Consider the following 13,612-nt stretch of genomic DNA (forward strand, 5'->3'; position numbering starts at 1 on the left):
TCTGTGACTTTCTCCAAGATAATAGTTTATTCGAGGACTTTCAGTCAGGCTTCAGAGTTCATCATAGTACAGAGACGCTACTAGCAAAAATGAATAACCACTTATTGATTGCTTCTGATACAGGTCTGGTCTCTGTTTTAATCCTTTTAGATCTCAGTGCCACATTTGACATCATTGACCATCAAATCTTACTGCACAGACTGGAACAGTTAATTGGCCTTAAAGGAACAGCACTAACCTGATTTAAATCTTACTTATCAGATCCTTCCCAATTTGTTTACATCAATGATCAATCCTCCATGCATACTAATGTCTGCTTCGGAGTGCCACAGGGTTCTGTGCTTGGACCAATTCTTTTTACTTTATATATGCTTCTTCTAGGCAACATTATTAGAAAACACTCTATAAATGTCCATTGTTATGCTGACGATATACAAATATATCTATCTATGAAACCAGATGAAACTGATCAGCTATCTAGACTTCAAATATGTCTTAAGGATGTAAAAGTCCAGATGAGCCGTAATTTCTTGATGTTGAATTCTGACAAAACTGAAGTTATTGTTCTTGGCCCCAAACACCTCAGAAACTCTCTTCCTAACGATGTAATTTCTCTAGATGGCATTACTTTGGACTCTAGCACAACTGTAAGGAACCTCAGAGTTTTATTTGATCAAGATTTATCTTTTGCCTCCCATATAAAACAAACTTCAAAGACTGCTTTCTTTCACTTGCGTAACATCGCAAAAATTAGACATATCCTGTCCCAAACAGATGCTGAAAAATTTGTACATGCATTTGTCACCTCTAGGCTGGATTACTGTAACTCCCTATTATGCGGTTGCCCCAACAAATCTCTTCGGTCTCTCCAAATGGTGCAGAATGCTGCTGCACGTGTTCTAATGGGGACCAAGAAAAGGGATCATATTTCTCCTGTTTTAGCTTCTTTGCACTGGCTCCCTGTAAAATCCAGGATTGAATTTAAAATCCTCCTCCTTACTTACAAAGCTCTAAATGGTGAGGCCCCATCCTATCTGTCACAGCTAGTTCCTTATCATAGTTCCTTACCAACCCTCAGGATCACTGCACTCTGAAAATGCAGTATTACTTGTGGTTCCCAAAGTTTCCAAATGCAGGATAGGAACCAGAGCCCTCAGCTACCATGCTCCTCTCTTATGGAGCCTTCTTCCAGTTTCGGTCAGGGAGGCAGACACTGTCTCCACTTTTAAGGGTAGACTTAAGACCTTCCTCTTTGATAAAGTTTATAATTAGGGCTGGCTCAGATTGCCTGGACCAGCCCATAGGTAGGTTGACATAAGTTTAATCTGCCGGGGGACTTTCTATGATCGCTAAGGTCCTTTTCCTTCTCTTACTACTGCCACTTGAAAATCGCGCATGTCTGTTTACTGCATTACGCTTACTGCTTTGCCTAGCCTTGTATCTGTGACAGCCGTTTGATAGCTTAGCTTAGCCTCAGTAGTTTAGCTTAGCCTTGCTTCCGTGATAGCCATGTGGGACTGTCACTCCCTGGGGCCCACGATTACGGAGCCTGGGTCTGGTGAACTGCACTACACTAATCCCGTTGCCTCTCCGAAGCATTCCTGCTCCCTTGTTTCCTAGTTTTCCCAGATCCTGGCCGCAACCTTGGCTGTGCCTGATCATGGTGATAGCTGTGCTGGCGCTGTGACCCTACCTTTGGTTGTGCCTGGACACACATGTGGTACCTGAAGATCAGCACAGCAGCAGTTTTATACCTCTGCACTGGCGTTAGCTGAGGCCAGAGGCATTATGTTTTCAGTTGTCTGTCCGCCACATTCTTGAGAATGTGATATCTCAAGAACGCCTCAAGGAAATTTCTTTAAATTTGACACAAACGTTTATTTGGACTCAAGGATGAACTGAGTAGTCTTTGGTGGTCCAAGGTGAAGGTCAGTATCATTCTTGTGAATGCAATATCTAAACACCTTGAGGATGTCTTGAAATTTGGCACAAATGTTAAAGTACACTCACAGTTTGGCTGATTAGATTTTGGTGGTCACACGTCAAGGTCACTGTCTCATTTTTATGAATGCAATATCTGCAGATAGACTTGAGGGAGAATGAACTGATTAGAATCTGGTGACGTGTTTTTGGCCATAACTCAAGAACCTGGGGTGTCCACCTTAAAACTGTGTTGACTGCAGAGATCTTCTGTGCTGCCGCAGGGAGGGTGTGTGAGAAGCATCCATGTTTTCACAGACAAGTGTAAGTGCAACTTGACTGGTGCGCAGAGGCAAACAAATGTGGCGGTAATTCTACTTCTCATCTGTATTTAATAAAAGTCTTTTAATTTACCAAAATGTAGTAATGGATGTAACAGACTTTCTCTGTTAATCTGAGCATTATGAAAAGATGATATGAAGACTGAAGTTAGTAGTAACTGGGGATGATAATGAATTGATAATTAAATGATCAAATCGTTATAACTGTTAACAATTCGATTGAACTATTTAATAGATCAATTGATAGGCAATGCAGTGCCGTCAGAATACAGGCAATGTGTTGCTGTGAGTTTTGGTCTAGAAAAAAATTGGCATTGTTTGGTATTAGCAAAGTTTTTATGTTTGTTTATAAAATTACGATTAATTGATTAATAGATCATTAATTTTACCAATAATTGATTAAGGAAAGTGCATACAATTTGCAACCCTAGTAGTAACTGAATTGACTTAAAATACCAGTGAATTGCTGCATTGTGGTTGTTTGTGGTTTAGATGCATGGCACACAGCTACAGTGAAGTTGGAATTCAGCTTTATGACAGTTCCCTTAGCAGATGCCTTATGACTGTGGTGAATTGGTAAAATATGCCAATATGCTTCTTTTTTGTGTGACTATAACTAGTTGAATTCATCTGCAGTTTGCAGGTCAAAATTAGAACTAAACACAAAATCAGAAATGCAAGTGATAAAATATGGACAACAAACCACTACATAAGGCAGTATAGCAAGAAACGTATCTTATATAAAATATATGTGTTAAAGACAAGGTCATTTGTGTACAAAATCAGTCAAATGCAGAGTCAGTGGTTGCAGAGGTGGGAAACCCTTTGCCTATTCCAAAGAATAGGCCAAAGACCCATATGTTGGATTGCTGATATAGCAGGCATAAATACCCATACCCACTGAGAGTAGCGTCAGTAGAGATTGACACTGCACATAGCATAAAACATACCTTTATTGCTGTTCAAATTCCTGAGCAGGTTAATGGAATAGTTTCTCATTTGAAAAATAGAGTTGTGTTGTTAATTAAGAGCAAATAGTCAAAGAGGCGATGAATTTTCGATGAGTCAGTTATTAGAGTCTTGTAGTGACAGTGACTGTGGCTTTTCTTTCTTGGATGATAAATAAAGGATTGAGAGGGCCTAATAGCCAGAGTGGGAATTGGTTTGAAGGCGAAGCACCCGGAGGTCAGCACTGCCTGAAATTGAGGAGCTGATGAAAACACAGATTCAGCCACTTGAGTGTGGGGGCCTGAAGCTGAGGCTCAATGGCTGGCAGACTGTGTGTTTGTTCAGGGTATTAATGCTTTGTTTGGCAGGGAGGGGCTAATAATAGCCAGATCTCAGACACAGGATAGTGTTCCCACAAGGTCACACCAAACTGGAATCTCAATGCTTCTTAGTGAGCAGTCCCACAGTCAGCAGTCAGTCCTGTAAGCACACTGATGTCCCTGTCACATGGACCAGTTACAGCGTCAGTACAGGGTGTACAGTGCAGTGAGAGGCTTTCAGTGTGAAAGGTTTTATATGGATTATCAAAGGAATAGTTTTGTAACAGTTATTTGATCTCTAGTGAAAAGGTAGAGTAGGGGGTTAATACCACCTGTCCATTTCATACAAGGCTAGCTTAGCTTAGCTAAGAATAGCCTAAAGACTTGAAGCAGAAAGCCTGGCTTTGTCCAAAGCTCACTAAATAACATGATCCATTTTGTGTGTTTTATCTGTGCAAGTACTTAAAAAAAGCAACACATTGATGTACTATAAAGAGGTATGTGTCAGACTATTTCTTGGCTCTGAGTCGTGGTTCACTGTGTCTCCGCTGGATGACATTTCAAGGAAATATGCTGAGCAGGCAACCTATTACTTTAAGCTACTTTTAAAATAATTTTCTAAGCTACTTATTTATTCAGTTATACTGATAATGGTCATGTTTTACTGTACTTGTGATCTCAGTGATGAACTTTGATGTTACTGACTGAGTGGAGCAGTTTGGAGGAAAGGTATTGAAAACTGAGAGGGCTTAGTGTTAAACACCCAAGAAAAATGTCCTTATTGTCTCATTCTCAAATGTTAAATTACAGACGGATGTCAGTCAAGCTGGGTATCAAACTTCAGTAATTTTTGGTACCACATAAAATGTGTTTGTTGCACCAAGTGTCAAAAACTGTTGGCTAATTAAGGCTACGATCAAATGCCTGCTCAGATTAATCAATACCAGTGACGTAAAAAGAATAACATCGGTCATCTTTGGAGCTGCCCCATGAAAGTCTGAGATTTGCATCATCACTTGGAGACCTCTCGGTTGACTGAGATTGCTTCAAGTCAAGCAGTCATTAGGTTTTGTTTTGTTTTTTTCTTATTGCTTATTGCTGCTGTGCAGTGTGCTTCTTGAGACATATTGGTTGCAGATTTTGCTTTGACTTTCATGCCACTCTTTGGCACAGTAACATTAAAGCGGCTGACAGTTAAATTTAGACTTAATTTAATGCTGAGCCAATTTTACTAGCTGGTTAAGGCCATGTGTTTTGACAAATATAGGCAGGTCTCAGTTAGAATCAGTGTCCGAGGGTTTCTGGTTCTTGTATATATATTGAATGCATTACAGAGTGCAACTTCGTGGAAGTTAGCATCGCTCTGGTTCCCTTGTCAAAAAGCCTTTGGGATTTTTCCTTTGCATATTGTAGTTTTGAAGAAAATAAACTCTATCTGAGGCAAACAAAGGTTTATGATACTTACATTTTTTGTTCAGCACAATAATGTACGCAAAGGAACACCACTTTTATGATTTTTGAAACCTCAATGCAATTGCCAAAAGTAAAAAGCTAATGTTAGGCCATCAACAAACTACACCAAGGTCAGATGACCCAATGTCACCACGACAACGAGGCTGTAAAGCCGTGTTCGGTGTGATGACGCTCTGTAGTCTCATTTAGCCACTTGTTAGCAACCACCTTTTTTAAGACACATAAAATCTATAAATTTCATGGTGATGTATGATGTCATGACTGACGTATTTTATGCTGTAGAACAAAATGTGAATGAGAATTGGTCAATCAGACAGTTTGGCCGCTGACATATTTTTAAGATTGCATTAATTAGCCAGAAAAGATAATGTCTGACGGTCCTTTGTTAATATTGTCTCTGTAACGCTACATGCTGCCCCGAAGTAACTTCTGGTGTTATTTAGATCTACACAGCATCATGTTGAATATGTCCTTCTATCACATGGCTTCTTAAAAGGCTGTATTGCCTGATGCCCGGAAACTATCTAATAAACACTACAGCACCCAGCTAAACAGCACCAGCATCGCCATGTCTCTTTTTGTCAAGCTTGTCCAACCTAGCAACAGTAACTAAGGGGGGAGGGACTTTGGACCAGTCAATTGATTTATCAAGTAATAGTTTCAGCCCTCTCTGTGTGTGTGTGTGTGTGTGTGTGTGTGTGTGTGTGTGTGTGTGTGTGTGTGTGTGTGTGTGTGTGTGTGTGTGAGTGAGTGAGTGAGTGAGTGAGTGAGATCAACAAACTGTTGGTGTTTAGTCAAGTTTAGTTAACAGTGTGAAAGTGTTTATTTGTGAAAAGCTGGGAGAAGAGACTGTAGGGTTTTGGGACACCACTTGGCTGCTCCAGAGAGCATAATGATTCTTTTCCTGCTCTGCTGAACTTGATCCCTGTGCCTGGAGCAACACACTTCCTACTTGTTGACTTTTTCTCGTAAGAGCTTCAGGCTCAGGCATAAAAACCCAAGGGCCCACTTTTACTTTTGTACTCCCCCTCTTTATTTTCGCCTGATGCATAAAGGAAGAGAAGCTTTGCTGGATGTAAATGTAATTCTGATTCTTTTCCCTTCAACTTGTGGTCGTACAAATTCTGTTTTCCATGCTGTCTGTACATTTGGAACATGATTTTTTTTGGCATTAACCTAGATTCTTTAAACAGTCACAGTGTCACAGCTGCTGTGACAGAGAGTCCCATGAACAGAATACAGTCATTGCAGTGTAACACCTGTATGCTCTGAAAGGATGTATACTGAACATCTGAAAGAAAAACAACAGATTCTACTTCTTAAAAGCTCTTCCAGTTGTTGGGTGAAAACCTGGCAATCACTGTTTGTTTGGACAAGCAATCCAATGTCCAAACTGACACTGTGTGGGATTAGAGTCCTGTTTCCTGTGAAAACTCCAAACCATAACACATGCATGGGGTTTGGTGCAGAGAAAATGAATTCCTCAAAACTGTGGCAATAGGTTCAACCATAAAAATCAAATTGGCCCATTTGACCTTGCATGCTCCACCTGCAATTATAAAAGATTGTAAGCAGATGCCTAAACGTCTCCATTTCTTATTCTGGGGAACATATGGTGCAGTGTTTGACTTGAACTTTTATGTTCAGTGGAAGGTATGCTATACTCTGGAGCCCTGTGATGGTGAAGGGCCCACAGCGAGCAGGTTTTCATTTCAGCCTCAACAGGACTGCACCAACCTGTCAGCAAGCACTTCAATGTGTTCAAGTCCAAAGAGTACAGTCAGTATGAGGAGGAAAACCAGAATCTGGTTGGATTGGTTTGGCGAGTTGAAATTCTAACCAACAACATGATAACAACTTCATTTTACTAGATGATAAAAAAACCCCTTTTAACCTTGATATTGTTTTTGGAGGTTTAGCCATTGTTTTCATCAGTAATAATAACATTGTCATCTATAGTAGGGCTGTACCGGACTCAGAATTATGTCAGTTGAATCAGATTTGGAAGGTCAATACAAATACTTGACAATTCTGGGTTTTTCTATAAAAGTGTAATTGTAGCATTCATGATATAAAGTAAACAAGCTAAAAGCGCTAACAACAGATCTCAAATGTGCTACTCTTTTAGATACTAGATATAAAACAAAAGCCAGAGACTGTGTTGTATTAAGTTGCTGTGGGCTGTAAATTTAGAGAGAGGATAATGTTACCTTATAGCCTTACGCCGGATTTACACTGGATGCGGAAGCAGTGCATGTCGACAACCTTGCCAAACCTTGTTATGGCTCCATAACACGCCTACGGATTGTAAATAATGACGGCTAGTGTGGTGGCTGCAATAGAAATAAAGCTGCTAATGTTTTGAACATCCATCACCATGCTTCTTGGAATGTTATCGGCAGAGAAGTCGCAGAACATCACTCAATAGAAATGCAGTCATCTCGCAATTGTGTTTTATTGAAATGTCGAAAATATCTCAACATTTCTAAGTTTTTAATCTGAAATGGAAACCCACCAACTGAAACACATCTAGCATGTGTTTCAACAGCGTGGCTTTGTAGTAAAAGAGAGCAGGTACCAAACTGACCTGCCTGCAGTCCAGACCCGTGTCTCACTGAACATGTGTAGGACATTGAGATGCACAAAATACAGCAACAGAGACTCTGAAATGTTGAGCAACTAGAGTCATATATGAAGCAAGAATAGGAAATAATTTTACTGGTAATCTTCAGCATTATTGTCCTCATTTCCCAAACGCATACTTAGTGTTGCTAACAAAAAAGGTACCGCAATAGTAAACATGCCAGTGTACCAACATTTTTGGAACCTGTGGCAGGCATCAAATTCAGAAAGGGTGTATATTGACAAAAAAACAAAGTTTGATCAGTTTGAACATTAAATACTTTGGCTTTGGACAGTATTCAAAACCTCAAAATAGAATTACAAATTATTGCATTCTGTTTTTATTTTTGTTTCACACAATGTTCCGATTCCAATTGGAGTTGTATAAAAATTAATTGTAGAATTGGTCCTCTGTGTGAAAGTGGACATTTGAAGGTGTGCAGTCAGTCTGCTGGATGGTTGTGTGTTGCTGCTCAGAGCCTCTAGCAGACCATACAGGCCTGGTCCAGACAGGCAGTCAGCAAAGCAAGGTCATTCATTGGTGCCTCAGCTGCCCTGTGGTAATGGAGCAGCCCCCTCTCATTGATCACTTCCAATAGTGCTATTTGGAAATGATAATTTCTGCTGTCCCTCAGTAAACAGGATTAGCTCAATTAATCACATTTACAGATTAGTTTGTCCTCTACTATTGATCATCCCTTTGATGCTGCTGAATGATCAATGCAAACACGCTTATGCACGGCAAATCCTGTTTCAAAAATGAGCATGGATGGCAGAAATAATCTTTTAATCTAAAATATTTTAATCTGGGAAGTGAGAGGGTTTTGGGGGGGAATGCTTTGGGCGATAAATGGCTTTTAGAAAAATTATATCTTAACCGACCACATCAAATCCACCCATTTAATTAGTTAGATTATTTATTTTTTAGGAAATGTCATGGTAGAATATGTTTGATTTAATCTTTAGTGGATTAGTATCTTTACATCTGTCAGTAAATACAACTGGCCTTTATTTCCAAAGCGACAGGTGCTGTTGGAAAATATCTTTATTTGGTCTGTTTGAGGAGATCCAACAGACTGATGCTTTAGTCTGCGTAAAGCTTTGGTGTCATCTGCCTGCCGTGTTGCTATGTGTGAGAAACAAGGTGATATGCTTGTAGCTTCCGATCACAGGTCCTCCTCCTCCTCCGCCTTTCTTCTCTCCCAGATGACTCGGCTGGCGGGCGTTTATCCTCCTGACCTGCTGTATCTTGAAGGATGACCCCTGTGGCTTAGCTGACCCCTAAAACAAAGAGTGCTGAGCAGGGATTTAGAGGCCCATGCTCTTCCTCTTGGGACAATGCCTCCTCTCTCTATCTGTCAAATATGCTACTTTGTATGTCTTTGTTGTGGCCTTGTTGGAATGAGTAGATAACAATGGTCAGAGAGTGATCTGAGGAGATGAAATGGATCTTAGCAGTGAGAGTAAAACTACTGAGGATCTGCATTTTCTCTCTTTTGGGTGGCTTCTTTGTCATATAACCTGCCTTTTTCTACTAATGCACAGCTGCACACTTGCACACTGCACACGAGTAGTTACTTGTTGATGATGATCATTATAGTTCAAAATTTCATTCATTTTTAAGCAAAATTAACAAAAATCTTTCAGCTACTCAGATGTACAGATTTGTTTGTTCTGTGATTGTAAACTGAACATCTTTTGGACTAGTTGGTTCAACAAAACATTTGAAAAGGTCACCTTGGACTCTATGGTGGGCATTTTTCATGATTTTGTGACATCTTAAGGACCGACCAATCCATTAATGAAAATAACTATTTGACTTAAGATAAAAAAAAATCTTTGACAATCTCATGACTCTGATGAACAGAGAAAAGAGAGAAAATGTATGCAGCTTTTCTGTTGAAACAGGTAACTGCGGTCATTTGGCAGCAGCTTTCTGTCTTCTGTCAGTGTTGATCACTGGCTAGATACTATCAGGAAAACACACGCTGTCTGCCTGCTGTCTCTCGTCTGTCTCCTGTGTGTGTCTCACTCATTCGAGTCACAATGTTTATCTGAATGCACACATTGACTGGCTGAGTAACATCACATGAGATGATTTAGTGCATGCAGTGGGTCTGTGAGTTTCCTGGTCACCAAGGGGCCATTTACATAGCAACAGTTCTTGCATGAAACATGAAACTTTTTTTGCAGTTTGGCCTTTCTTTCACATGACAAAGGCATTTTGAAAATTTCAAACGGGGTCCAAGAGTGTAATCTTTTGAATCTTTTGATCTTTTGCCATGTAAACTGGTAATGTGCAGATTCTGTGAGAACAGTGATGTCATGGCTGTACTTCGTGCAGGCGTGTGGTCTTCTTCTGTGGTGTGTCTTTACAAAGTTACACCACAAACTACTAGCCTTGCATGCATACTACAGCATTTTCGGTTGTTTTTGCAAATCCATGTACACGAGAATTGTTTTCACAGTGTTATAAACCTTTATTTAATCAGGTAAGTCCCATTGAGATCGAGAACTCATTTTCAAGGGAGACCTCAGTACACAGAAAAAAAACATAAAACTAACAATTAAAATGCACAATATTGGTATAAGAACACAGATTTTGTTAAATTATGCAATGGAAAGATGGTTCTGTGTTTGATGGGGCCGTTCTGGTCTAAATGTGGTCTAATCCAGAGCTACAAATTCAAAATTTGATAGTTATTTTTTGGTTATAGGTCAGAGTTAGGAGAGGATGGTTCCAGAGCCCAGAGATGCAGAGAGATGGCAGGTTCACTAGGCCATATCGCCCTCTGAATAGACGGGCCATGGTTTTCAGGAGGATACATCCACTTTTGCTTTGGGTCTTTTCATGGGACAAGAAATCTCTGGGTTTCTTCGGATTTTTTTCTCCTAGCTTTTGAGGCGTATTTGCGTTTTAGGATGATAATTAAGGAGTGATTTCATTTGACTCCAAAAAGACATCATTAGTGAACAGAACAGAACACTTGAAGCCCCTGGCTTGACTGGGTGTCGGTAACTGCTCCTCCGGTGGGTGTACACATGCAGTGTGTGTCGATCTTCTTCTTTCACCTCTCATTTGCTTCTTTTTTTCCTTTCTTTGAATAGCAGCTTATCGTAATCACTTTGCATGACTTCGTGGACATGAATGAGGATTTTAGTGAAACATTGAAGCTTATATCTGAGCTTGTGGTGGCCCATGTAGCAGTCAGTGAATGTGCTTTCTAAATGAGATTAACTCTCTGGCAGAATGCTCCCAGAGTTGCAGCCCTGAACTGGCCTATATAGAGATGTCTTGAGACACAGAAGCACAGCACTCCTCCTCCTCCTTTATTGATAACCAGCCATGAGTGTGTAAGAGCATTAAAGTGTTCAGGCACAAAATGTGTATGATTTGTTCCTGATCTTATAATTGAATTCCAGAAATGAATTTGAGCTTCTCTGCATCTTGAGATGGATATATTGGCGGGGGACTGTCTTTAATAGTAGGAGGGTTTACATTAAACCTCAAATTGTGCAAATTGAAACTGCGAATACAAAATCCCTCCAATGGACATACACGTCAGTTTCGAGAGAAAAAAAACCCTCTTATTTATTGCAAAAAAGTTTTTACCTTCATGTGATGTGGTAAGTCATTCAAAAAAGCCATTTTTTGCAAAACTGCAATGGAAACACTTTTTTCTCTTTTATAGGTCACATGATGCTACGGCTGTGCGCTTGTTGGTAGGAACTGGCTCCCTCGGGCATGATGAGATTGGAAATAACGACCACTGGTGTGGTGGCTGCAATAGAAATAAAGCTGCTAATGTTTTGAACATCCATTGCCATAGTTGCTGGGATGTTATCGGCAGAAGTCACAGAATATAACTCGGTTGAAACTCAGTCATCTCACAATTGTGTTTTATTGACATTTCAGAAATATCGCTTAAGTATGTGAAGTATGTTCTGTTATGAAAACTCGCCTATTGTTAACAACACACAGTCCATGAGCTTTCAGTCAACTGTGTCAACTTCTTTCACACGGAGCTTCACCCGTATGATGGTCACCTGCATGTCATGCCTCCCTTGTACTGCTCTATTAATATTTGTATCTTGTCTGTAAAATTTGCTTTTCTGTTTCTCTGATCCTCCATAATAATGTTGCTGCAAATGATAAAATATTTGCAAGACATAGAGAACCCCAGTGATGAGTCCTAAAACCTGGAAATCTGTTAGCATTTCAGCTCCTCTGGTTCCCTCGTCTCTAAGTCAGTAGCTTTGTTGAATGGCTTTCTGGTTAGATGACTGAAATAAGGTTTGTGGTTAACAAAAGCTGAATGGACTTTAACATTTTGCCCAACTCAATACAATACGTCCTAGGTCTGTGTACTTGGTGGTCAACAGATTTTCGTTTTGAAAAGAGAAAATCAAAAGCGGGAAATGAGCTGTTTCCCCTACTACCATTTAGAAACAGGAAGACAAAACAATGGAAATGATCCCTTATATGTATTTTGTTTTGATAATAAAAATTGAAAATAAAAAAAAAAAAAAGACTTGTTATTCTAATTTTCTTTGATGTGCTAAAAATGGAAATTGGGAATTTAAAGATGCACGTGGAAAACTTGACTCTGATATTTAAGTTGCTCATATGAACTGGCTTCTACCCAACGGTTCCTCTCTGCCTCACTCCTGGCTTATGTGAGAAACTTTTGGCGTGACGAGAGCGGCCACACCTCCAGACTCACTGTAGCAGATGAATTCAGCCAGAGCTAACTTGCTAACCCAGCGAGGGCTGTCACAGTGAGCTGCTGGCCAGCAGCAGCACTGGGTCTGACTGGGAGTTGAGGTTTTTGCTGGCTGTATTGACAGCTTTACAGCCTTGCTGTGATGGCGACACGACCTTGTGTAGTTATAGCATTAAGCATTTTACTTCTGGCGGTTACATTGAGATGTTTGTTTGCCACAGAGCTTATTTTCTGCAATTATCCAAAATCTAATGGAAGAATCCCAGAGGCTGTTTAAAGACAGAACCAGAGTGATGTTAGCTTCTGGGTCAGCCTACAGAAAAATGCATACCAGAGGCACACACTATCAGTTGGGGTAGGCTCCAGCCCCCTGCCACCCTTAACAGGTTACAGATAGAGAATGAATGTATGAATTGTTTAATTCATACCACACAAGCACGAAGGGAGACATCAGCTAACTACAATCAGTAATATGAAGCATCTTTCTGAGCTGTCACCTATTTTTCAAAAGCTTCCATATACTGGAGGTCCTGATTGATGAAAAAGCTTAAAGCACTGCTAGGATCTGCACACACCTGTGTCCCCACTCACAGCACACCGTATTGCTGTATCAGAAGAGGTGGTCAGCAGTGGACTCTCTTGTCTTTTTGGGTCCAGCTATTCTTACTTAGAGCTCATTTGTGAAGTTCGAGGACTCCAGAGAGACAGCTGGGCCCCTGGTCCTGGTCTCCATGGGGGTTGATTGTTGGCAGAGACCTGTCAGTCACGGAGCAGGCTGGTTCTCCTGTGGTCCTGCCAAACAGCAGCATCCCCCAGTTACAACCTCAGCAGGGAATAAGCACCTCCTAACCAGCCTCACCCTCAGCAGGTCATGCTCCAGCTAATAAGGCAGACATTAACAATTCACTCAGTCAGTGGCGGAGAGTTCACCTTCCTCCCACCTGTGTGTCTTTACCAAGTCATATTGACATTTTGGGTTAGTTGGATGTTCTCATATGAAGATTTGCACTCCAACATAATTCAGTGACATAAAAAATACATTTATCCTTGTTTCATGTCTTTCACAGTTCTTCTCATTAGTAAAAAGCTATTAATATTCTGTTTGCAAGAAGACTTCCTTTCAGCTGAGGCTAAAAGACGGCGGGTTTCTGACAGCACAAACCCAAGGTTTTGTTTTTAAAATCTTTTTTTTTCATCAGTGAGCACATGTTGGCAGTTACTTGGCTGCAGAGGCGCTATACAAAACGTCCACTGTAATCAGCTT

General features: G+C 40.4%; 1 protein-coding gene across 3 annotated transcripts in view; it reads left to right on the forward strand.

Moving 5' to 3' along the window:
* Positions 1–13,612, forward strand: part of hlcs (holocarboxylase synthetase (biotin-(proprionyl-CoA-carboxylase (ATP-hydrolysing)) ligase)) — a 48,029-nt gene that overhangs the window by 26,355 nt on the left and 8,062 nt on the right. The window contains exon 7 of one of the 3 annotated variants that reach the window (XM_088088176.1): positions 11,317–13,177. The exons of the other annotated variants lie outside the window; for them this stretch is intronic. Within the exon in view, the coding sequence (XP_087944302.1) occupies positions 11,317–11,491 (175 nt within the window). The 3' untranslated portion in view covers positions 11,492–13,177. Of the gene's footprint in view, positions 1–11,316; positions 13,178–13,612 lie in introns of those variants that run through there. 3 annotated transcript variants of the gene reach the window in all.

Source organism: Plectropomus leopardus, chromosome 15 (genome assembly GCF_026936395.1).
Source record: "Plectropomus leopardus strain MGB_pleo_1.0 chromosome 15, ASM2693639v1, whole genome shotgun sequence".
NCBI lineage: Eukaryota > Metazoa > Chordata > Actinopteri > Perciformes > Serranidae > Plectropomus > Plectropomus leopardus.